This window comes from Vanessa atalanta, chromosome 1 (assembly GCF_905147765.1).
Source record: "Vanessa atalanta chromosome 1, ilVanAtal1.2, whole genome shotgun sequence".
NCBI classification, from domain to species: Eukaryota; Metazoa; Arthropoda; class Insecta; order Lepidoptera; family Nymphalidae; genus Vanessa; species Vanessa atalanta.
This window is the reverse complement of record NC_061871.1, coordinates 3,452,131-3,477,398: the sequence shown is the minus strand read 5'-3', so window position 1 is coordinate 3,477,398 and position 25,268 is coordinate 3,452,131. Positions and strand designations below refer to the sequence as shown.

The window sequence follows — 25,268 nt, the reverse complement described above, 5'->3', positions numbered from 1 at the left end:
TCAAATATTTCTATTAATTACGTTTTGTAACTGTCCATTAAATTTTAGCTTTTTAATTTTAGAGTAAAAATGATCGTTATTTATATTATATTTGAAGAATTAAAGTTAACCAACCTAACATGATAATGCGTCTTCTGGAAAAAACTTAAACAAGTACGTACGTATGTTATATACCGAACCCACGAGTGAAAAGGTTCTATTTAAAGTATAATATAATGTTTCTTAACAATGTACAGTAGCTAAAGCCGTTTTTATTCTTGGATATGACGAAAACATTTCCCTAACATCCTATTTGCATACACAGAATAGTGCAATTGCGTCATATTAGTTTAAATAAGGTCGTAATTGTTTGCATGAGCACACTTCATACAACTGTTCGTATAACGTTAAATTTATATACATGTACCATAAGCAAGCGACGATCTGGCGTACAGGACATTTCACGATGATTAAGCATAACCAAATATAATCTCGGTAACAATTCGGCTGGATGAATGGGTTATTGTCGACGTTCCGTTGTTTTACGACACACTCGTTACATATCACCGCGTGCTAGAACAGATGACGTGACTATATTCGACACGTAATGGACACTCAAGTGCTCCGGATATCGAATGACGGAAGTTTTCTTACATGCGATTTGCTACACACTTTTTATTAGTTTTTAAGGACACGTTTTACGTTTAGGTTCCTATTTCCGCATTGTTTGGGCGATGTTTTGGAAGAAAAAAACAATTATGCTTTGTATGTGTCTCACTAATTTAAATAACATCGACAGTTTGTTTTAACCGAGACTAGAATGTCAGTAAAGCGAATTGAATCACGACATCAATCCAGACATACATACAAATTATATTCGCAGCTGGTTCATTCTGTGCAGGTAAATTTATAGCTTAAGATGTTATACCGTCTGTATTAGGCAATACGATGAAACTCACTTACCTTTTATAAAAGATAAGTAAGTGTATTTCAGCTTAAAATATATAGTTTAATGAAGGAAAGAGAGTGAACTGAGGGCTTGTAGACAGTGATGAGCATATACACAATGTTCAGATAGAATCATTTAAGTATTCGGTTAGTTTTTAATATTTGACATGCGCCGATGTCTTGGACATCAGTTATTCAGGCCGGCCGAGTTAGACAGTGCGGGGGACATATTTTGTCAGCTGATATTTTGAAATATTTTCAACAGATTTAAATAGGTTATTTAATTCATCAAATAATATTATTCGCGAATGTCTTTAAATCTTAAATTAAAATAAAATTGGTAGCTTATTAATGATGACCTTTGATTCTTTTGTAACTGATTTGATTATTGAGGTCAAAAGTCAATCGATTAAAGTCTTAAGTCTTGTCTATCGATTTTTTTTTTCCATATAATCTTTACATTCTAATTTAAGTCGTTAATTGTGGAAAGTTGGTAGGTATATTCCTTTGGTTGCATACGTTAAGTGACAGGACAGTAGTTAACCCTACCTTAATCAACAAAAAAACATCGATGTAGTAAAATCGATGGAGCGATAAGAATAATTGAGATTTTTCACGTCTTGTTTACGTATGCGAATTATATCTTTAAATGTCAAAGAAAAAAATCACACAATCGGTACAATGTCGGAGATTTTCAATAAAGGCGGAACTTTGATATCATTAATATTTCCTCATTTAGCCAGGACAGGTTCCTAGAAACTCGTCGGACCAATGTTTTTATTGTAAAATTTAGTTTCCTTTAAAGAACATTAGAGAACACCTTATATGATCGTTCCAATCATACGATCGATGTCAGTATCTCTACAATAATTATAGTTATAAAAAATCTAAGGAGGAAATATAAATAACTCGGCCATATAATTCCAAAGTCCCTGGGTATAAATATTAAAATATATTTTTTTAATGTTTATCGATAATCGATGCAAAGATCGATTGAAAGCACTTTCGTTCGCGGAAGCGCAAGCGCAGCCTCGATGAAAGTAAAAGCTGATTGGTCGGTACCGGATTTACTTGAACGATTCATATATTTAATAAGATATTTAACATGCGAAGGAAACGATTTGTTGATAGTTGATATGGGATATTACTTCCTTAGAGCTGTGAAATATTTATATCAACATATACTATTATTGTCATTTCAACGAAATACAAAAAATAATAATAACATAAATAGTTTTTTTTTTTTTTTTATTTTTCTTTTTAGTTTTTAAAGTAAAATACTGGACGAGTATCTTCTATATGACCAGTCCTTGCTGTTTAGATTAAGTTATGTATCACTGCTAGAGTTATTCTGTAAGACGAACTAGAATTTCAATAACGAACAAATTGAATGAACTATAGCAATCGTAATAATTTAAAATCACACATGCACACACACACACACACACACACAGTCTCACTTACAGCTATAATCAGATGTAGACTATAGATGATAAGAACCTTATACCATAATTCGGTAAAGACGTCCTTGTCGCACCGTAGTTAATGATTTAATCCTAATTAGCGGATTACAATACATAGTAAATAACATAAGCGCTTGAGTATAGAATTGTTTGGCCAAGTAACTTAAGTTCAGCTTAGGTCACCCTTTGTGATAGGCCTAATGTATCTTCAAGGCCTCCATGTAAATGCAAATACTATTTTAAAAACAATTATTTAAATACTTGACACTTTAGACGAAAACGAATGTTTGTTTTTTTTTCTTTATTTTATTATACCTACATATGTGTTTATAACTTAGAAGGTTTAAGAGTAAAGTCCGAAGGAAACATCTCGTGGAAACATACGAATACTCGTGATAATTTTTAACCTGGGGAGATTATCGATGGCTTAGCTTCAAATCTTCAAAGGCCTTTGCCGAACTTTAATCAATTTTACTTTACCTTTTCAAACATGTTAATTTTAAGATAGTTGTAGATACTTTGAATCATCGATAACTCAATTTAAATAAATCGTTTATTAGGCCTTTGTCAATATCAAATTATATTTTCTTGTTACTGCCAACCACATAAAGCCACATAGCTATATAATTATGTTATAAGGAAACAACCTTAAAAGCAATTAAAATTCCGCTGAAATTCGTTACTAAAAAATATTTACTACCTAATTTAATAGTACATTATTAATAATAAAAAAAAATATTGTGGAGGGCTCAATATTGCAAGAAAAGTTTTAGATTTGAATGAAGTAGATGGCTAAGGGGGTGATAGCTACAGCGATTAAGGATTTGTCTAGACATCGATAAGAATGGAAGAGAAAATCACTCCCCACCCCTAAACATCGACTCTTAATAAATAGGAAAAGGCCAAGCCAATGATGATGATAAGAAAATATATATGGCTCACACTAATTTACCCTTGGTGTTTACAATGAAACAATTCACAAAAATACATGTGCCTATATCTCGTGTGACCGTTGTAGGTCGATCTTGAGACAATAGGGTCTAGTGATGTGATCCGTGACGTCGATGATTTGTGCCAAGGATTGTGATTGTCTGCGGATGTTCAGCTGTCACCTTGCTGTTACAATTGGGGCGATTGAAGATCATTACGGTTAGTGACTGATTTCGAATGATATAAGAAACTCTTTTTTTTTTAATTTAATTTTAACGATTTCTCGTGTTCTGCGTGATAATAGTCATATAGATCATAAGATGTTTTTTAAAAGTTATTTCCATCAATGAAATCGGTATATGATTTATTATTTATTACAATTAGTGGGGCTTGATCATACGTTATTAATTTTCATTATAGTTTTAAGAAAGTAGACGTAACTAGGAACTGATATAGTATAGAACATCATCTATAGACAGAGATACAGAAATAATTTTATATTTCCCTCCGTGTCATTGTCAGTGTATGATCTAAAATGTTTTATCCCTTGTGCCTGTAGTTACGTTGAGTCCACTTTCAAGTCTGAATATAGCAAAAGAAGTATTATTATAAATTGTGTAGCTCAAGTCGAATGGCATGAGACACCGCTGCGTTATTTACTAATTCTATAAAGCGTAAAAAATCATTTTGCGCGCACCGCAACTTTCTTTTTCCCCTCATTATTCCCTTTATTTACAATTACAAATGCTCCAGTTATTTTCTATGTCAATATCACTTATTTGTAAACTTACTTTCTTTTACATTTTTTAACGATTGCTCGAAGTCCGTTATTTACAATAACAAGTACTCTGTTAGATTATTTATTTAAATGGTAGTGTTTTGCTTGTAATTATCTGAAGTCAAAGGTTCTTTACGATTATTTATAGAATTATAAAGCAAAGCAATATATATAAAGTTGACTATCGTATAATAAATAATTGTCACAATGATAGACTCGGTAATTTAGATGGTTATTTTTGTTACCTTATAGTTTAAAAGAAAAAAAAAAATTATTTATAATATATGAAAAATACCAACAAAAGGTGATTTAGTGTTAGATATTTTTATATCTAACACTAACGGACTCACGGTTCACGGACTCCTATCTTGTTAACTAAGTGATTTTTAACTCAATTCTTAAAAACAAAACTCTATGGTTTAGTTGTTTCACGTTTCAGGATAGTTTTTTATCAACATTGTTTCACTTTTCTATAGAGGGTAGGTACCACCCATTAATCAGATATTCTACCGCCAAATAATAGTACTATGTATTGTTGTGTTCCGGTTAGAAGGGTGAGTGAGTCAGTGTAATCAAAGGCTCAAGAGACATAACATCTTAGTTCCCAAGGTTGGTGGCGCATAGGTGATGTAAGGAATGGTTAATACTTCTTACAGTGCCTTTATCTATGGGCGGTGATGACCACTTACCATCAGGTGGCCCATATGCGCGTCCGCCAACCAATGCCATAAAAAAGTAAATGTGGCTTACTCTTAAAACGCGAGTGTAGCCGCGCGAGACAACTAGTATTTTTTATGTATTTAAAATTATTATGTCCAAAAAAAACTACAGGATTCGAAACAATAGCTAGATTTGCATTTATATTATTGTAAATAAATTTATTGATCCTAGATAGGCGTAAAAGAACACGCTGCCATCGTGATTTATTCGAGTATTTTATTCATCGGTGCTAGAATCTGACATATGTGAGCCATTGGAGGTTGGGTCATATCTCACTGAGTCACAATAGACCACACAAACATTGCTAATGTACATGTGTTAATACAATTCTAAATAACGTCACGAAGAGAATAGGATAAAAATTTTATTCAAGTTTATCTTCCATGAGCCGAGATGGCCCAGTGGCTAGAACGCGTGCATGTTAATCTATGATTTCGGGTTCAAACCCAGGCAGGCACCACTGAAATTTCATGTGCTTAATTTGTGTTTATAATTCATCTCGTGCTCGGCGATGAAGGAAAACATCGTGAGGAAAATTGAACGTGTCTAATTCCAACGAAATTCTGCCACATGTGTATTCCGCCAACCCGCATTGGAGCAGCGTGGTGGAATATGCTCCAAACCTTCTCCTCAAAGGGAGATGAGGCCTTTATCCCAGCAGTGGGACATTTACGGGCTGCTAATGCTAATGCTTATCTTCCATAGATCCTAGAGCTAAAGAACATACAAATTAAAAGTTTTATATTAAATATATAAGATCTCAACTATAAATATAAGTTGATTAGTCACTTTATGTAACAATTTGTTGAGACAAGTTCAAATATATCTTACAACAAACGGCAAATGTATGTAAATGTATCTTCGTAGTGTGTGGCTGGTGACGTGCTTTATTCTTATATATTATCGTTAGGTAATAATCGATGTTGATTACCTTATTAACCGTCCTCAATAAGTTGAGAAGGTTATATGCTAGATTCACATGTATTTTTATATGCTTTATTACTACACAGCATTTTACACTTGTCCATAACGGTATATGGGTATATTCAAGTATTTTGAAATCGCTATATTACAAGATAAATTAAATATATGGCAACTATCGGTTCAGAATTTCGATGTAGAAGAATTTAGTACGATAGAGAAGACAACAATTGCAAAATTAAGCTACAAAAAGTTTATAAGTTTATAAAAGAGATAATAGAGATTATTCATACCAACCTAGCTATATGAAAACACTACGATTCTGTCCCCTATTGGCAATTGTCGTATCCACACTAGCGCGAGCTACACGCTTATTTGGATTTGAGATAGGACCAATAGTGACGTTAATTTGGTGGTCATTATTCTTTTTTTTTAATATAATACATATATATGTACCTATATATTTTTAATTTTATACTTCGATGATTATTATAATTTTATCAAAATGCTAGGATTCAATCCGAATGTTTACTTTATAAAACTTTGAACAGATTAACTAACTTGTAATGATAGCTTAAGCCTAGCCGGTAGGTCTAACGGGATGACATTTAGTACAGGGATTTGTTATGGAACTTGGGTGACCACTAAGGAACGATTATTTAAAATGTATCTCCTGTGAGGGATGAAAGTTTGTATCGATATTGACCATATCTGATCTGATATTAGAAATATGAAAATTTGTTTATATGTATATATACTGAGTATATGAGTATCGGGTATAATGAGTTTAAGATAGACACTATTTTTGAAATTACAATTATGGAAATTAATCTATAGGCAACGCAGGTATAAAAGAAAACTCTAATACTTAAGAAATTCCGGCGAATTTCTGTTATATTATTTTTGATCGGATATTCAATCGAGAACACGGCTAGTAGGCAATAACATTTATCAACTTAAACCGTACTTTTAACTAAAGCGTAAATGTAGTAAAAAGTTACTAATATGATATTAACGTGGTTTTAAACGAAGGCCTTTTTTTTAAATTATCGCCTTTGAAGATGTCAAATGTGTTTTACATAAGAATTTCGTACTTTCGCTTTAGAGAAAGTTAAATCAGACACGTCTCCTATGTTTTGCCGCTTAAAATCCTCCAAGCTTGTAACATAAATTTGTAATATTATATATTGCTAATATTTTCAAAAATTTGAACCATAAAATAATGCTCAAAATCAAAATTAAATACTATATATACTTTATTCCAATAGGCTCTTGTAAGCACCTTTGAATAATTTGACAAGATACATTTAAGCCGACCAATAATTCGAAATATAGTTTCTACCGCGAAGAATCGGCTCGAAACTCAGTCATCGTCTACTCTTTTTTTGGAGAACTCTTTCCAAGCCAAGGGTAGATACCAACCGCTCATCACATACTCTAGAGCCAAAAAGCAATGACTATTGTGTTCCGGTTTGAAGGGTGAGTGAGCCAGTATAACTACAGGCAAAAGGGACACAACATCTTAGCTCCATGATATTTGTCAGTGTCAGTAGGCGACGGCCGTTAAAGCAAATAGCTATCGAGAGTATATTCTTCTTTCATTATTAAGTCGATACTAGTCAAATGTTCGTCACAATAGTTTCTCTACATGACCTTAACTTTGACAAAGAAAAAAAACTCGTATCATTTGCACATATATAAGTTGCATATCTGTCGCCATCTTAAACTGTTAAATTCCATTCCGAATGAACAATGATGTTGAGTTCACGCTCAGAATCGAACCTGCCGACCTTCGCCACACCTACTGAACCATTGATACACGTTTAATAACAGGATGTTGTCGTCACTGCATTTTTGTCGTGTAATCACATTGAAGAAGCTTTCTTGTATACCAATAAAATTTGATGATTTTTAAATTAGCTGTTTATTATTAAATTTAAAAAGGCACACGTGTAACACATTCTGAGAAGTATTCCTGGTGATATATATATATTGATATAAGTTTTATAATTAATACGGCATGACTAATATGACAATATATGACCTAATATGACAATATAGTAGCGATCACTTGATTGTTTAATTACTTGTTTTAAGTAGTTTCTGCTCACGGGTTCGCTCTTATGTCAGGAGAGAGAAGTGCAGGCGTTTGGGATAATAAGTACGCAATGTGCTATGACCGACTTGTAATCGGACAAATTTCATTCAAATTCGTTCGCCCATTCTGGCGTGTTTGATTTATAAGTTATCCATTAGTAATAATCATAAACAAGATAAACTCGACGAATCAAAAAGAAGAGCGACTTGGTATTTAATTTTTTTCCTGTAATAAAACATTATTGTCATCTTCATTCACTTGCCCTTTCGTCCGATGTATCAGTCGACGCAGTTATATATAATAACAATCCAGGAAATATATTTTGACGGACTTTTACTGACAGCTGACTGTCTGATGTCAACCTTCGTTGGGAATGATTTATCTCATTCTCCGTCACCATACCATTGACGCGAATCTTAACCAACCTCCAAACTTTCTCCTCAAAACGAAGAGAAGGCCTTTGTCGAGCACTAACAGGCTGTTTCTATTCTTTACCTAACTTTATTCTTAACATAATTGAAGATCTGATCTGACAAGGCTCCTTTTATCTGTCGGATACGACGCCTCGAACGCAACCAAAAAATAATTAAAATATAGTCTATAAAAAAGTATGTTTATTTTGTCAAATTAATCTTAATTCAAAAGAGATATTTATAATTGATGTGATTAATATATTATAAGCCAACCAGAATTACACTACTTGTAAGTCTGAATTCGTTAGTGGGGAAGCTATTTATTGTAGTGACCACTACCCATTCGTCATACAAGTAATTTGTTGTTACGAAAATCCTATTTGTTTTGGTTTGGTAATTTATTATAGCAAGGCTTTTTCACGTTACAATTAAGGCTAACGAGGTATTAAACGATAAATTTGTTTCTTTGTTAACAAGCCTATAATTTTAGTTAGCGAATGGAATGTTTTCTTGCCTATTTGTACGAAGTTAATTTGAGCCAATTTATATTCATTGAAACCCTTGTATGTGTCACAAGACTATTAAAAACATATTATATACTAGGGAAAGGATACTCACGGCGGGACGTGTTTGACCACCGGAAATGATATCTCAAGGACGAGACAACCAAGGTTAACTACATAAAGAGGACTACCACTGCGACAAAGAGACCTTGACCTTTCAGGTCTAAATGAATTGGTCAACTAATTCACTACCTGTTAGGATACGCTCGGGTAAGAACGATGCACGTATCCAGTTTTGCATAGGTCAGAAAGGAGGACCGCTCTGCTGAAAGTGAGGCTAAATGTTCAAGTATATTCCTTAATAAATTTTGAACATTGCAAGTATTATTTTTATAAAAAAATTGTTAACATTTCTTGAACATAGTTTTATATCGTAAGCAAATTATCGTAGAGCCTTATGACTTAATATGCTTATTAAAATCTTTAAGCTTACATGTTTCGAATATTAATATCCTAACAAATATTACACATATTAACAAAATATGCAAGACAATATTAAACACTATTTACGCTTTAGATAAGCTAAGAAAACGTTTGGCACTCATTAACCTTTATTCTCTTGTAATTATATTATAATCTAGTGGTAAATAAATTTGATCGACCTCCACATATTGCCTAAGACTAGTAGATGAGCAAAAGGTTACTTGACCAATTTAAGGAGATGAAATTACAAAATTTCGCCACACTAAATATAATGTATGTTCATCTACGTACTGATATAGTTCATGCGAAACTAGATCTTATTGTGTGGTAGTTATAATAAAAATGATTTGTGTATTTTGAACGCGAATCAGATCCAGGGTCGCATTTAATTTGTCAAGGTTAATTGTTTTCTATAAAATGTAATATATGAAAATTTTTAAGGACCTTGTTAATTAGTATAATTATTTTGCAATTAATGTGCGTCATCTACTCTCAAAATGAAAATGATATTTTGTAAAACATTTTGATCTTATTTAAATTAAAATTATCGCGTTAGTTACAAATGATGAATACATGCCATCAATACCTAACCTTTATTAATATTCTTGTAACTTTTGTTTAATTTTTCTTCATAAAAACGGAAATAATTTCTATTCGTGTTGATAATTGCAAAACTAACCGGAAATGTGTTTTCATGCTTATTAAAACGATGTAATAATTGTTGTACCAAATTGATAGTTCTATCAATTAAGTATATTGTATTTATTATAAAATGAATATATCGACGTTATCAATTAAATTATTGTTTTAGGAAACATTATTTTGCGTATGCCAATTAAGATGATCACGACGGAAGTCAATTGAGTTCCTTTTTGGCAATGTTCAACATTAGTGAAAGATTAAATATTGACGAAATACTTAAATAAAAATTCAAAGACTATTACATACAATTTACAAGTCAAAGTAACTTAGCATGTCGAAGGTTGTTATTACATAAAATAAATAAACATAAAAACAAAGATGGCGCGGAGCTATAACCGATTTCGAAACATTCATACAGTAATCGTAATGTTCCTTTCTACGGATACATTTGGGTTAATTCTGATAGATTGCAATATAAACAATAAACGTATGAACGTTGCTCGTTCGATTAACAAGGTCGATATATCGATTATCGATATACAATTGAATAAAGTTATTATTAATATTGATAGAATTAGATCAATCGACTAATTTATTTGGCATAGTTCTGCACTAGTATATTATTATTTTAATATTATTTCAATTTAATCACATTAAAAATACAGAACAACCTTTTTAGGTATCATATCGATTCAAGGTATCCATGAGAATATAATATGTTTTAATTATACTGCGTTTTTGATTTATTTAATGACGAAACAAAATGTCTTGATAATTTATCAAAACAATCATAAGCACGAACATTCGTAACGTTTTGTTTTCTATGCCAACAAAGCTGAAGTGATCGTTAGCGCATACGAAATCCTAGACATGACAGTCATAAACTGCCGTGCAAAATTAGACTATGACAACCCTTTTAATGCAAGTACATACGTGACACGAAACCAGAAGCCGTGGGACGAATCTACACGAGTCATCAGTAATAAAACACAGGAACTGCTCTAACCCACGTGCCCTAAACCATCTGATTAAGCATTTGAATATATTGACAGCTACCAGTTACCACATACTTTAAACATTTACACCCGCTGTTCAAATATGACCACTAACTAGTAGAATTACGAATGCAATGACTTGTTGGAGTAACTAGCTCGTGTATTTTAGGAGGAGTGTTAGGCGTCACGAAAGCTTCGCATGCGCAAATTGCGTTAAGCCTTAATTTAATTCTTACGAGTTGTTAGAAGGCGAATTGGCAATTTTTTTATAAATTAGATCTAGCACGCAATGTTTTACGTGGTCATGTTGATTTATCTAGGCTAAGATTAAAAGGGCCAAAGAAAGTGGACTCGAATTGCGTGGTAATTGAAAGTTGATTTTCTCCTGGTGTCTAAGCGAAGAATAAATTTAGGTTGTGGTTTGAAGCGATTCTGAGATAAATCGTAGTTTACTCCTTATTGGTAACACTTTGTATTTCTGCAAATGTAATTTGTCTATTACTTCGCTAACAAACCAATGATTTCAAGTCGTAAATAGAATTTAATAATTTGTTTTAAATAATCTTACTCTAAGTATCTTGTCATAATGTATACCTAATAAATAATTTCTTTATACAATTGAAAATAGCGGAATAATTAAAATTAATATTTTACGATAATTGTTTGGACATTGTTATATTTAACATTACAAAGCGACTTGCATAATATCTGAAGCAAATTCGTTGACACTGACCAAAAAGATCGCTTGCAAAAGCCTACCTCAATGTCGTCCTACTTTCCAATCGTAACCGCAGATATAATCAAGTGGACAATATAACTAATAAATAATTATGTCACACAAGCTATAAATACATTATATATTTGAAAACACATGCGTATTATTACAGACATAAGGTTTAAAATTGATTGGCATTTTTGAAATGTCAAATGCTTTGTAATCGTAAGCGGCGGACAGCAGAAATCAACTTAATCCACTTCGTCAGCTGCGTACAACGTTTATGCGTGGACCATGGTATACACGAGAACCAATTGAATTTGAAACTTCAATAAGTTTACTAGGGTTTATATTTGTTTGTCGATTGACCAGGATTTGAAACTGACGCCAATGGTTGTCTCTGTATATTGTCCTGGCGCCTAAGAAATATTTCTGTATAAGTCAAATATTACAGACAGATTGATAGGGTTGTCTACACGAGCTGTGGCGAATTAGTAATTTCCTATTATTAGAAAGATAATGTATGTACGTTTAATTTAAACACAAACGGGTCAAGGATATCGTCGTAACAAGCCGTGTTATTAGTAAGACACAACAATCTTATTATATGGACCTACCATTGACATTTAAATATATATCTTCGAGATTATTTTCTTTCAAAACAATCTCAGTCTTTAGGTTAATGAGAACTTATGAGAATACGCGGTATGGTCATTATCCTATTCGAAATTACTTAGTAAACATCATTTACATAATGATCAATACACGTACGGCCAATCAATGATAATCTGGCTACCATATTACGCTTGATTCTACAAAAACCAAGGCCCTCCATTGTACGACAGCGCACGGAGTTCCGCGCGAACTAACAAAGCTAAGATATCGATAAGAACACAATAAACAATAACATTCAGCTAATGCTGTTGCAACACATAATAGTTATGCGACCGTGGTCTGGGGACCGTTTACAATGTGCGTCGTCCTTGAACGATAAATCGACGAGAGCTCAAAATATCGGAACTAAAAATCTTTTATAATTTTATTTAAAAAAAAAAGAAAAGAAAAAAAACGATGTCAAATTATTTTAATGTGTAGTCTTAATTATGCCTTAAACTGTGTATATCATTAGATTTTTATTGTCCCTACATTACGATACGTTCACTAATGATACAATCCTTTTTTTATACTGGAAGTACCAGTAAACGTTAAAAAGTAAAAATAGTAATAATTAACCGTTAAAGATATTTGAATTATTTGCAATTAAAAGGTCAATAGGTAAACATATTGGATGGTAATAATTAAGATTTATTGTTTAAATACATACGGTAAATATTATAATAAACAGTACGATTTAAAATCGTGGACGTTAAAGGGAACTAGACGCGTGCCGACTTGAAATATCGTGTGGGCAGATTGCATAGACATTATCGACGGGGCTGGGCTGCAGAATTAGGGCGACTGTGCACCTGGTATGTTCACTAACATTCCGCTTAAGCAATGTTCAATCGTAAATAATATTAAGCGTATAGCTTTACTGCTTTATAAATTATGAAAATAAATATTTATTTGAAAATTCAAATCAAAATATTAATGTCATACTGAAGTTTCATTATTGATGGACAAATAATATTATCCCTTGTCGTGTATAATTCCTTGTTGACTTGTAAACACCATAGTTTATAGAATTTTTGTTACTAGGTTAAAATTATTCATCATAATTGAAAAGCTGACATTGCTAACATCTCCTTTATCAATATTATATTTTTTTGCTTATATTTATTCCTCTTATATCTTTACATACAAGTCGTGTTACCCGAGGTTTGCTCATGTTTTAGGAATTAGTTGTCAGTAGGCTTAAAAAGTGGCCTATGTCCTTTCCTGGAGTTCCAGCTTGCTTGATACCTATTTTCATCAAAATCGGTTGAGTGGTTTCGCCATGAAAGAGCAACAGACAGTCAGACAAGGTTCTTAGGCATTTATAATACTAGTATATTTTATGATAAAATTTTTATTTTTCAATCACATAACATGTAGATTAAACACGTTTAGAGTCAAAACAAAACGAATATGGCCTTACCGCACACAACACTAGCTATGATAAAAGGGCCATTCAATTCGTGAAGTCACACATAAATAACGTTCCCCAGTTATCAGATACATATTCCGACTTCCCTGACCGTCGGGTCACTTTACACCATTTTTGCACTTACAAGACAATGTAGCTTCCCTCCGTATTGTAAATAGAGCGATTGTTTACCTAAACCAGGATTTTATTTATCACCAACTTCTAACACTTGTGTACGTTAAACCATTCCGGTGCACGTTGTATTTATTCCATTGCAAAAAAGATTATACGCGTTGGTATGTGAAATGAAAATTTACTTTAAAGTAACTGATAAACGTGGACTTGAATTATGTTAATGGCTGTATTAATATTTGTTAAATTAAGAAAAAAAAAAAACAAATGAACATTAGAATGAGAATGTTTTTTTTTAGTGCAAAATTGTCTATGATATTATAATACAACTCCATTTCCACTATTGACTAGACAGAACGTAAGTCAACTAACAATAAATAAATCTTCGCGTGTCTAAGTCGCGCGGTCTAAACGCAAAAAGACAACAGCACCAGTAAGTCCACTTCCTATAAAACAAAGTCCATTAATTCAAATAAAATTAACGTTGGACCGGCTATTTTCCTATCAGACATCCGTAAACCAGTTCTAATTATTAGAGGGAATGTTCGATCTTTATTGTTTGCGGGAGCTCCTGTACATACATAGATCTGGCTAATTAAATCTGTGTGTAAGGCGGTTTCATTAAAATGGTGAAATTCGTGTGTGTGCATCAGATAGTCGCCGGCTCCGACGTGCAGGACACTTCCTGGTCGGCTGATGCGAGTAATATTGTGCGCAATTGTTTTATATTTTATTTCATGTGAGTACTTATTAATGGAGTATGAGCAAGGATTATTTTTTTGTAAATATAACCAAAAAATTTCGACAAAAATATATTTATTCAACATTTTAGATACTACCTTAAAAAATAAAAAGTTATTAATACCTTATTTTTGTTTTTTTCTTTTTTTTTTTAAATCAAATGAATTGAATAATATTTAACTTATAACTTCATTTTACTTTTTTTTTTTTTTTAATATTTTTTGCATTGTTTTATTTTATAAAATATGTCTCATGTACTCCCCTTATGTTCGTATCAGTTAATGATGAAAATAAATGAAACTACGTCAACACGAACCTACCTCAATGATCTAGCATCCAGTCATTACGCGGCGAGATGCTGTGTTAGCTAAGATGACATCGCATTGACTTCCAGAGTCCTCATGGATTGAATAATGGGGACTTTATTGGAATAGATTTTTTTATTGTACAGTCAGGATCAAAAACAAATAATAATAGAGATATAAACTGCTATTAATAAAATGTACAAATAGGTGTTTAGCACTATATTAACGTTTTGGATAAGACTGTACTAAAAAAAAATACAAATTATATCTTAGCGATTAATAATATTATACATAATTAATAAAAATATTACAACACATAAATAAAAACAAAAGCAAAATAAATAATATTTGACATAGAATAATATCTGGTACTCATTATGGATTTCCGAACAATTTACGTTTTAAACGTCGACGAAGTTGTTATCGGAACTTTGGAAGTAAAATTTAAGTGCATATAAGTAGTTAAATGGAATAGTCTTGCATTATAAATAAAGATATACTAATCAAGAATCAATCTTCATTTTTAATTAACATTGTATTGTTTTGTTTTTTATTGTTATAATAAAAAAAAAAATTAGAAAAGCATTTAAAGTCGGTATATTCTGTAATAAAACCTTTCGTCGTTTACCATTTGATAGTCGATCAAACTGTTGTCGACTTCGACTATTCCATACTACAAAATGTGCTTTGTGAATGAACAAAATGTTAGTTTAACTCGACATCGATTCAATATAATAAAATAAAAAAAATCTTGACATTTACATTAAATATCATGTAACACCTATGTCTGTCTGTGTAGTCAATAATTATAAATGACAGATATCGATGATCTGATTCGACTATCAAAATTATATAACAAAAAAATCGTACGTCTGGTTGCAGAGATTACAAGAAAGTCGATCGTATAGTATATGAAATCAATCAAACGGCTGCCAAATCAATGTGGTTAACATGCAAAATTTTAATGCCGATTGCATTACAGTGATTTGAACTGTGTTAAGCAACTAATGAATAATCGAATCGATATCGACGCACGTTTATGCGATTGCCTAATTGTTGCCTCAACTAGCACATAACGTAGCTCTCGTTTTACCGAAAAATACTGGACAGCATGTTCCTTGTTGAGGAAGGAAATGGAAAACTTAATTAAATCAAGACTGGAAGTTTCTATCTGTAGTTAAGGTATATCCAATTCACCAAACCAACGTATATTTGTCAAAATATATAATATGGGTACATCTCTACACGATTATAAAATTAATTAATTGAAGGCATTTTTCGATTAAAAAATTGTGCCCGTTCGTAAATGTTATACTAAATATAGTTATAAGGATCACTTGTATAATTCTAACGGTTTACTTTAAATAAAATGTTATTTGTAAAGTGGAGCTCAATAAAACATTTGATGCGACCTTGTTCGCGCGTCGCTGATTTTGTTTCGTCGTAAGTCTTGCCGACTTCGAGAAAGGAAATCTTACGATTTTGAGTAATTTAATTTTTAAAATCGTATTTTGAAATTAAGTGTTTTATCATGAGTATGTAATAATTTACTTTTAAGAAATTACTTTAATCAATATTGGATGTAAAAAATACAAAATACGGAAAGAAAAAAAATGATAGCTCATAGTTAATTTTTTTTTTGTACATTCGAATTGTGAGGAAGATAAAACTCTCGAGAGATACTCAATCTAGCTCAATTGTGATTCGCAACGCGCTTGCAATTATCACACCGGTAGATTGCGTAATAATCGCCGTGCTCCATTAAATACAACACTCACCGTTTAAACGAAAGTGGTTTAAATTTTATCTGAATACTATTCGTCGCTACAAAATTTTATACTTTTATAATAAATTCAAATCAATAAATCAGTAATTAATATGACTCATGTAGAATAAGCGACATGGCAACACTTCAATTAACACCTATGTTTAATGCAAACCATACGAATAGGTACGATAAATCACAATTTCTGAATGTTTCATCACACAGTGTACTTCATGCAAACTACTGACAGATGCTAATTCCCTAATAACATTAATATTTAATAACAAGTTGCAAACAAAGACCCGTATAATTACATACATTCTAAGATCAACGTCATATTATATTTATAATGTCGGCATAAAGCTTGTTCCTGACTAAGCTATCTTGCTAAGTTATTTGTTTCAAAGCGAACTGATTATATCACATAATTAGTGCAAATGTAGGGCGACCACGTGCCACGGGCTCGACTTGAGACAACTCGCGGAGATATTTTGCAATATGAATAAATCATTGTAATAGTTAACAAAATATAGAGTCGTTTCGACCGTAGCTATGTCTACACTTTACAAGCCGGTTTAATTGGGAGTTGTTGATTGTAAATTTATTCGATTGGACTTTATCTGGCCCATGTAATATTTATTACTACTTCATTATTCAGTACATTTTGATTCTTACTTAATCCTTGAAGTTGGATAACTTAATACTAATACCTTTTTTTACTAATAGGCCAAATGGGTCACCTGATGGTAAGTGGTCACAACCGCCCATAGACAACGGCGTTATAAAAAATATTAACCATTCCTTACATCGCCAATGAGCCACTGACCTTGAGAACTAAGATGTTATGTCCCTTGTTCCTGTAGTTACACTGGCTCACTGATCCTTCAAACCAGAACACAATAACACTGGGCACTGGCTGTTTGGCGGTAGAATAGAGGATAAGAGGTTGGTACCCACTCAGATCAGCTAGCACAAAACCCTACCACCAAAATAATACATTTCCATCAATACATTTTCAGGTATTAGCCGTAACCTACCTTAGCACCTTAGTCAACCCGTGGCCACGACAAACGAAAAAGTAAAGACCGGAATATATCGTTGGATTTCAAAAGATTTATTGATATGAAATATATATAAATATAAAATAGAGCCTTTATATAAGTAGAAAATAAAAAGTTATCCTTACCTCATGCCATCAAATCCATCATCTGAACCGTTGATAGTGAGTACCGGTGCACGCGCATAAGCTTTCGCAACCCGTCTGTGCTTTTCAAACACTATCACCTTAGCCCAGATCTCGTCGTCGATCTGTGTCCATTTATCCAGTACTTCCTGTATGTGCTCCTACAAACAAAAGAGACATTTACAATTATTACTATTAATAACGAATTACACGAGTTACAACGAGTATTTAAATGTTTTAACGTGTTATAAATATTAACAATGTTACAAAGGTTCGAGAGATAAAACAAAAAATAATTCGTACGGAATTTGCTATAGAGATAGGAGATAGCAATATAGACTCAGACTAGATAAAGACTCAGTGACGAGAAAACTCATATAACAGTTTAAACGTTAAATAATATTTCATTAAACGATAGTGCTTTCATTTTCTTTTTAACTGCTTTTATAATTTTACATTTTAAACATTGTTATTATTATGTAAGCCGCCGACATGATTTAATGCGTCCGCTCTTTAATGATGGGAATCGTAGTCTTCCCGAAAACCAGATATAGAAATTTGATTATTAATAATAATGTTTCGAACAGTTACTGTTTATTTAGATAGTAAAGTTAAGTACAAGAATTTAATTGCAAAACGACACCCACAGCGACCTTGCGTTGTGGTAGGTGTTATATGGAAGATTACCACAGTTTAGACATAATCCCGGTGTGGCAACTTCTCGCAATCAGACGACATACTATAGCGTAACGATACGCTCTAGTAAACCACTTCCAACATAGATCATAAAGCTTCAAGGTATGACATATAAAAGGAACGGTTAATTTACGCGTTTTTACACTACTCTGCAGCTTACTTAATATTTAAAAAAAAATGCTTGTAAATAAACATTTCTCTATTTAGTGAAAGAGATGGCAGTACGTTGTGACCTTTTTCTTGTAATCACATCTAGGATAACACATAAAAATGTTTTGTTTCGTTTCTAAATAATAATTATTTTACAATAATATTTTTATCTATAATACCTAAGTGCCATGTTTGTCTATTTTACCACCATTTTTGTTACAAGGAAAATGCATAAAATGACCGGTATATAATTTTAAGTTACAAAAATAGAACGAATTGACTTAGTAAATACCAAAAACTCTATAAAGGAAACCTGCAATAGAATATTTTTAGTTTAGTTAATGAAAACCAGATTTCAAATAATTGTGTAATTGATATTTAAGCGCAGTGAATCAACAAAATCGGAATGAATTGAATTAATTAAATATTCAAACATATTTACAACTCACACTTTCTAAAAGTGCGATCGGAGAAAGTTCCGTTTTCAGGATCGAGGGGTTTTGTTCTCTCTGAGACATGTGGTCTTAAAGTATAGCAACTAGACCAATGTTTTTTTTTGTTACAAAAAACCTAATAGAAAAAGCCGGCAGTATAGAGTGGCTTTTGAATATTTGATGAACGATGTAAACGCGCCATCTAGTGGCGATAATCAACATTCCTTTTAAAGTCTATATCTTATATTCTAGCAATTGTTAAGTACACATGTATCAAACGTAGTCTAGCATCTTCAATTGAAAAGGAAAATTGTTAACGTTACCAAGCGTAATTATGTAAAACATCAGCCTGCGAATTCAATTGTTTTATTGAATGCAATTTATTGTTTCAACCGTTAACATTTTTTGCTTCTCAACCTCCGAGACGAGCTTCACTTTCAATTTTATTTAACAGCTGGAAGCAATAAAAATATAATATTTGAATCCAGTTATTATTTGCGGTGGAACTGTTGACGATTCGTCATGAGATTTTTTTTTCTATTTCGTTTTTTTTTATTACTATTATATTATAAACTTTATTGCGTAACTGTGTTATATATTTTTCTATATAATGTTACTTTATTTTAAAATGTATTTATTTTATTACTTATCTTATATGAGTGTACTTACCTACTGCTTTTAATTTTTGTAAATTGGCTATATTCCTAAAAAAATATATAGGTATTATAGTGTATTTTTAAATATTGTAGTATAATTAAAGTGTTTAAATAATGAGCATGAAGTGATGCCCGAAAATGTCCTAATAGTTAACATGTTATTTATACATTGAGCCGAGGTGGCCCAGTGGTTAGAACGCGTGCATCTTAACCGATGATTTCGGGTTCAAACCCAGGCAGGCACCACTGAACTTTCAACTACTTAATTCAAGTGTTTATAATTCATCTCGTGCTCGGCGGTGAAGGAAAACATCGTGAGGAAACCTGCATGTGTCTAATTTCAACGAAATTCTGCCACATGTGTATTATGTGTATTCCGCCAACCCGCAGTGGAGCAGCGTGGTGGAATATGCTCCAAACCTTCTCCTCAAAGAGAGAGGAGGCCTTTAGTCCAGCAGTGGGAAAATTTAGAGGCTGCTAATGCTAATGCTTATACATTTTGCCATAGTTTGTTAAAGACAATTTATATCATTCAAGTTTGTATTAAACGCTTGTATTCACATTTCAATTTTAATACGTTACAAGTAACATTATTTTGTCTATCTCACAATGGTCTCACAATACAAAGGGCATATACGACATAACAAATCGCAGGCACTTTCTCTACTTCACTATCTGAATCAACGTCGTTACGTCAAATCATCTCACATTGACATCTACATTGGCTTAGTATTGATAAATATTTTTGCTAATGTATTCCCATCTTACAATCGCGTTTCATTGTGGTATAAGCTATTTGTGAATAATGCTCGTTAGTGTCTAGTTTTGTATTTATTCGTATTGAATCAGTCATGCTCGATCATTGCTCTGATTTATGTTTTACTTTTTATTCGTGCAGCTTAAGTATGTGAATTGTATTTTATGTTATTTCTATTTATATCGGACTACCTTAAATGCAACTTGTTTTTGATCGAGTTAAGAATATCAGTCTTTAAAATTGTTCATTTTTATAGATATACCTTTGTGGGTTTGTCTATTAATTAGGTTTAACTGGTTAAATAATGTTGTTTCTTGTTTATTATGTCATATCATACATGACAGAAAAAAGGACTAACAAATAACTTTACATTATTAGTTTTTAAGTTGAAATGATTGAATTCGGATTTTAAATTTGAAACAGAACTTAATATATATATTATATTTTAGTGAACAAAAGAGTACTATCAAAAACATACTTTTATGAGTCATTTTCAATTTCTTCAAACCTAATAAATAATACCTTCGCTTCAAAATGAACGATAATAAAAACGGTTTGGAGTTGATCAAGGCCTACCACAACTCGGTGGAACTTATCTCATTAATATTTTATTATTATTATCTATAAATTGGTTTAGTAATATATTGTCGTTTTAATTGTAACAAATCTTTATGGGGCTTATGGAACGGATTTAAGTATTCGTTTGATAAATTTCGTAATATTATAAATACTAAAATTTAAAATTGGAATGTTTTATATTTAATTAATACAATTATCGACGTAAGATGACATATTATATTATCGACGTATTATAAAAGCTATAGTTTTTTTTTTAAATTCAATAACTGCATGCATTCGCTGCCAGTAAATCTTATATAAGTATTTATTTACGTTAAACATGTAACAAAAAAAAAACATCTTTGTACCTTCACATATATTAATTCTCTTTAGACAATTTTAATAATAAATACCTACATCCGCCATAAATACATTGCAAGACGTTATGTCATCATAGATAATTGCAATCCATATTATATTCGTAATTAAAATCAATTATCATTAGTGTAGAGTACATTTCGTAATTGTACTATTTATTAAATAGGGAAAATATGTCTAGAAATGTATTTATACTTTTTTGACGTGTTAATATCTTTCCTAAAATCTGTAGGAGTGATTTCGTTAAAAGGGACGGAAGTGTGTAACGGACGTGTGTGGGCGGAAAGCGCGCCGTTTTTGATTGGACCCATGAGCGCAGGAAAGTGCTAGAGTTGGCTGTTAGACGATACGAACCCAATTTCCGAGAGCATTGTTGATGTTGCTTATTTCAATGGTGGTACATTTAGGTGAGATATCAGATGTTACACATATGCGACTTCTGTAAGGCTCGCTTATTTATTTCTAATTTCACAAGACATCGTTAAACCTCGCCACGAATTTAAGATTATTTAATGTCCAATTAACTCACCTTTTAGTCGCCTTTATTCGAAAGGACAAAAAAGAGCCTATATGATTATTATTCCTAAATCAATTTTTAGTCGATAATTTGATAAATTACTTGAAGTCACCAGAACGCAGTTGCTTGTCTTTTTGTCACAAGGCTACCTAAACTTTAATAAATTACAATTAATTATTTATAAAACTTTTTAATTCTCTATGGAGGTAACATATAAGTAATGCATGTCACTGGTATGTTTTTTTCTTCGTTTAGCTTTTATATTAATAAGCGTCGACAATAAACATTATGATATATAGAGTCGTTTGGCAACCATTCATGAACAAAATAAATATAAGACAAAACCTCCACAAAGTTTAAGTCGTAATCTTGCAGAACCTAAAACATTTGAAACAAAAACAAGCCTTTTGTCCCAAAAAAGAATATAAATTCAAGACAACTGAGGACATTGAAATCTGCTAAAAAGGACATGATTTTAGAAGTAAGAGATAATCTTGTATATTTTAAAAGTTTACCCTTTCTGAAAAAACAGGTCCGGTATCTTTAGTTTATTTAAAGGTACGATTTTATTTTTGTGACTTTTTATATACATTTTTTTTTATTCGTTCTAATCTTTAGGTACATAAAGGTTATATATTGTGGTAATAAACGTTATAATCGTTTTTAAATAATATATTGTAAAATATATTTTGGTGTATTTGTTAAATTTGGATTTAGTTATTGTAGTGTAATAATAGTCAGTTAAAATATTATATAATGATTAGTTAATAGTTAATACTGGTGCTAATAGCTGTGTGACACACTCGACATTAAGAATAAATGAATAAAATACCTTCCATATAAGGCAAGGACGTTAGAGGCAGTTGATGTATTTCAAAATCGCATAAGTTTTTCCGATATATTTTAATAGAAATAAAATCGTCTTTTATTGATAAAATATGTTTCTTCGTATATTTATAGACGCACACAGGCTGTAGTTTTTTAAACTTTTATTTCTTTGCCATTAAAATCACATTATTATTCCATTTCAAGACTATAATTTAGTTTTTTTTTTCGAATCTGTAGATTCCAAGTAATATGTATTATAAACATTTTTTACAATTCGTTAAAACATTGAATTTATTAGAAAATTACAAAACAATTTAATTAATACTTGAGATGCTTATTTTATTTATTACTTACGTGTGACTTGAACAATTTTAAAGTTAATAAGTTTAGATAAGTACAATGTGTTCTAAAAATAAAAATCTTATCAAAAGTTAAAATACTACACGAATTAAAGCCATTAAGTTGTCGAATATCAGTTTAGAAAACATTACTTGAATGATAACACACCTTAAGTACGGTTTGCACGCAACATATTAAATATTCATCACAAAATTACTTTTAATTTATGTTAACAAAGAGTTTTGTTATAAAAAGTAATTCATAATAAAAAGCGCCGTATGAAGAAGAATAGAAATGTAATTATGTACATATGTTTCTACACACCTGTAGGTTGTACTTTCCGCATTCTTAAAATGCATTGTTAGTGACAATTGAATATGAACCTTTATTCATCGCAACAAGGTCTAATTTAATCAACTTGGAGGTTTCGAATGTTGCTCTACATATACAAACAGTTAAATGAAGGCCTTGTGGTCAAGTTTCCGTAATGTTCTTGTATTAGACTGGTCCTTATGAAGTATGTTGTCAACATGAATATGTATAAATATAATTTGAACCTTATGTCTCAGAATATAAGGCTCTCGGATGGAGGATGACTAAGAAATTATAATTCTTTATTTATATTCTTGTACGAATTGTAACAGTATTTTTTGTGGCCTATCAAACTTTTGTTATTAACTGTTTTTGTTGAAAGAGAAGAAAATAATCGTTCACATTTCAAACAAAACCATATTGGGTATTAAAGGTTTATTAGTGAAAAAACCTGAATTAAAAGGAGGGACTCCACACATACACACAAAATGCAACTAGTGCCTTATTACGAAAAGGCATAAAAAATGCATGCAACTTAACACGTATTTTTTAAAAATTAATCACAAGTTTTGTTAGTATTTATTATAAGACTAGAGAATTGAAACTAAATAAAATACCATCTAAACAAACTATGTTATACAAGTGTAAAACGAAAATTCGAAGTCCTAAAAATTATTGAAATTCCAACCAAACGCCATCAAATTTTATATAATTTATAAAATGTTTTTAAAAAGTATTCGTTTATAGTTTATCATATTTGTATTAAAAATTGTTAAGACACTAAGTAGACGGATCAAAAATACAATTCTTATTCACACGTCAAATTAAATAACAAATTTATTACAATTTTAAGCCGGTAAAAATTTAGTCATAAATTTAGACCTGCATCCAAAGAATTGAGCCATAGATCCGAGTAACCTGTTGTAGATTCAAATATTTTAAGAATATATGATTATTGACCTACTTGACACCGATGGGTTTTTATTGCCGCCATGTTTGATCAGAAGTCGTTAATATAATAAGTAAGTAGTATTGGTTCGGACACTTTTGAAAAATCAGCGAGGCGTTTTAAAACGGATAAAATTTCAAATGCTATAAGTTCAAGGTTAGTCGAGGTTGGTTGAAAGAAACATGCAGCATCTTCGCACTTATACATGTTTTAATAATGTCATGATAATACATTAAAAATTTTCCATATAATTCTTTTGTTTTTAAAATAAATTCGTACATCGTTTATTAATTTGTTTTTGACTTATAATATATCCTTTATAATATGAAAGTGTAACAAACTTTTATCTAAACTCAAAATTTTATGATTAAATTTATCACAAATTAGAAAATATATGTTAAAATTCATTCCGAAGTTTCACCAAAAGGAATGCCGCGCCGATTTGAATAAAACTTTGGAACCGTCCTACAACAATGAATTTAAATTAGTCTAAATTAAATGTCACCATTAATTTAGTTGCTATCTTGGATTACATCTTATTGTTTTGAATATATAGGAAATATGAATCAAACATAATTTGACATTTCAAACGAAAAAAGTATTTTTTTTATTGTGATTTAAAATTAAAAGATGACATTTAAAAATTGTATAATAAGCCACACGTATTAATTAAAATATACATTTTTAATATATAATATTTAAATATTAATTTAGATTAATTCCTGACATTTAAATTAAAGTATAACAACAAAATAATATTATTATATTCGTGTATTTGGACTTCAGAAAGAGTTTGTTAATAGTGCTGAAATATCAAGTACCTACTATTTATTATTATGATTAAAAATGGTTATAAATTTTTTTTTTTTATTATTTCGCCAAATAAGTATATGTTACAATATAATAGGGAAATAA

At 31.2% G+C, this 25,268-nt stretch overlaps 1 protein-coding gene across 3 annotated transcripts in view; it reads right to left on the bottom strand.

Annotated features, from left to right (window-relative positions):
- The window catches only part of LOC125066005, a 106,340-nt gene that overhangs the window by 31,343 nt on the left and 49,729 nt on the right, over window positions 1–25,268 (bottom strand). For all 3 annotated transcript variants that reach the window (XM_047673900.1, XM_047673893.1, XM_047673885.1), the window contains exon 3: window positions 17,783–17,940. In XM_047673900.1, the coding sequence (XP_047529856.1) occupies window positions 17,783–17,940 (158 nt within the window). The remainder of the gene's footprint in view (window positions 1–17,782; window positions 17,941–25,268) is intronic.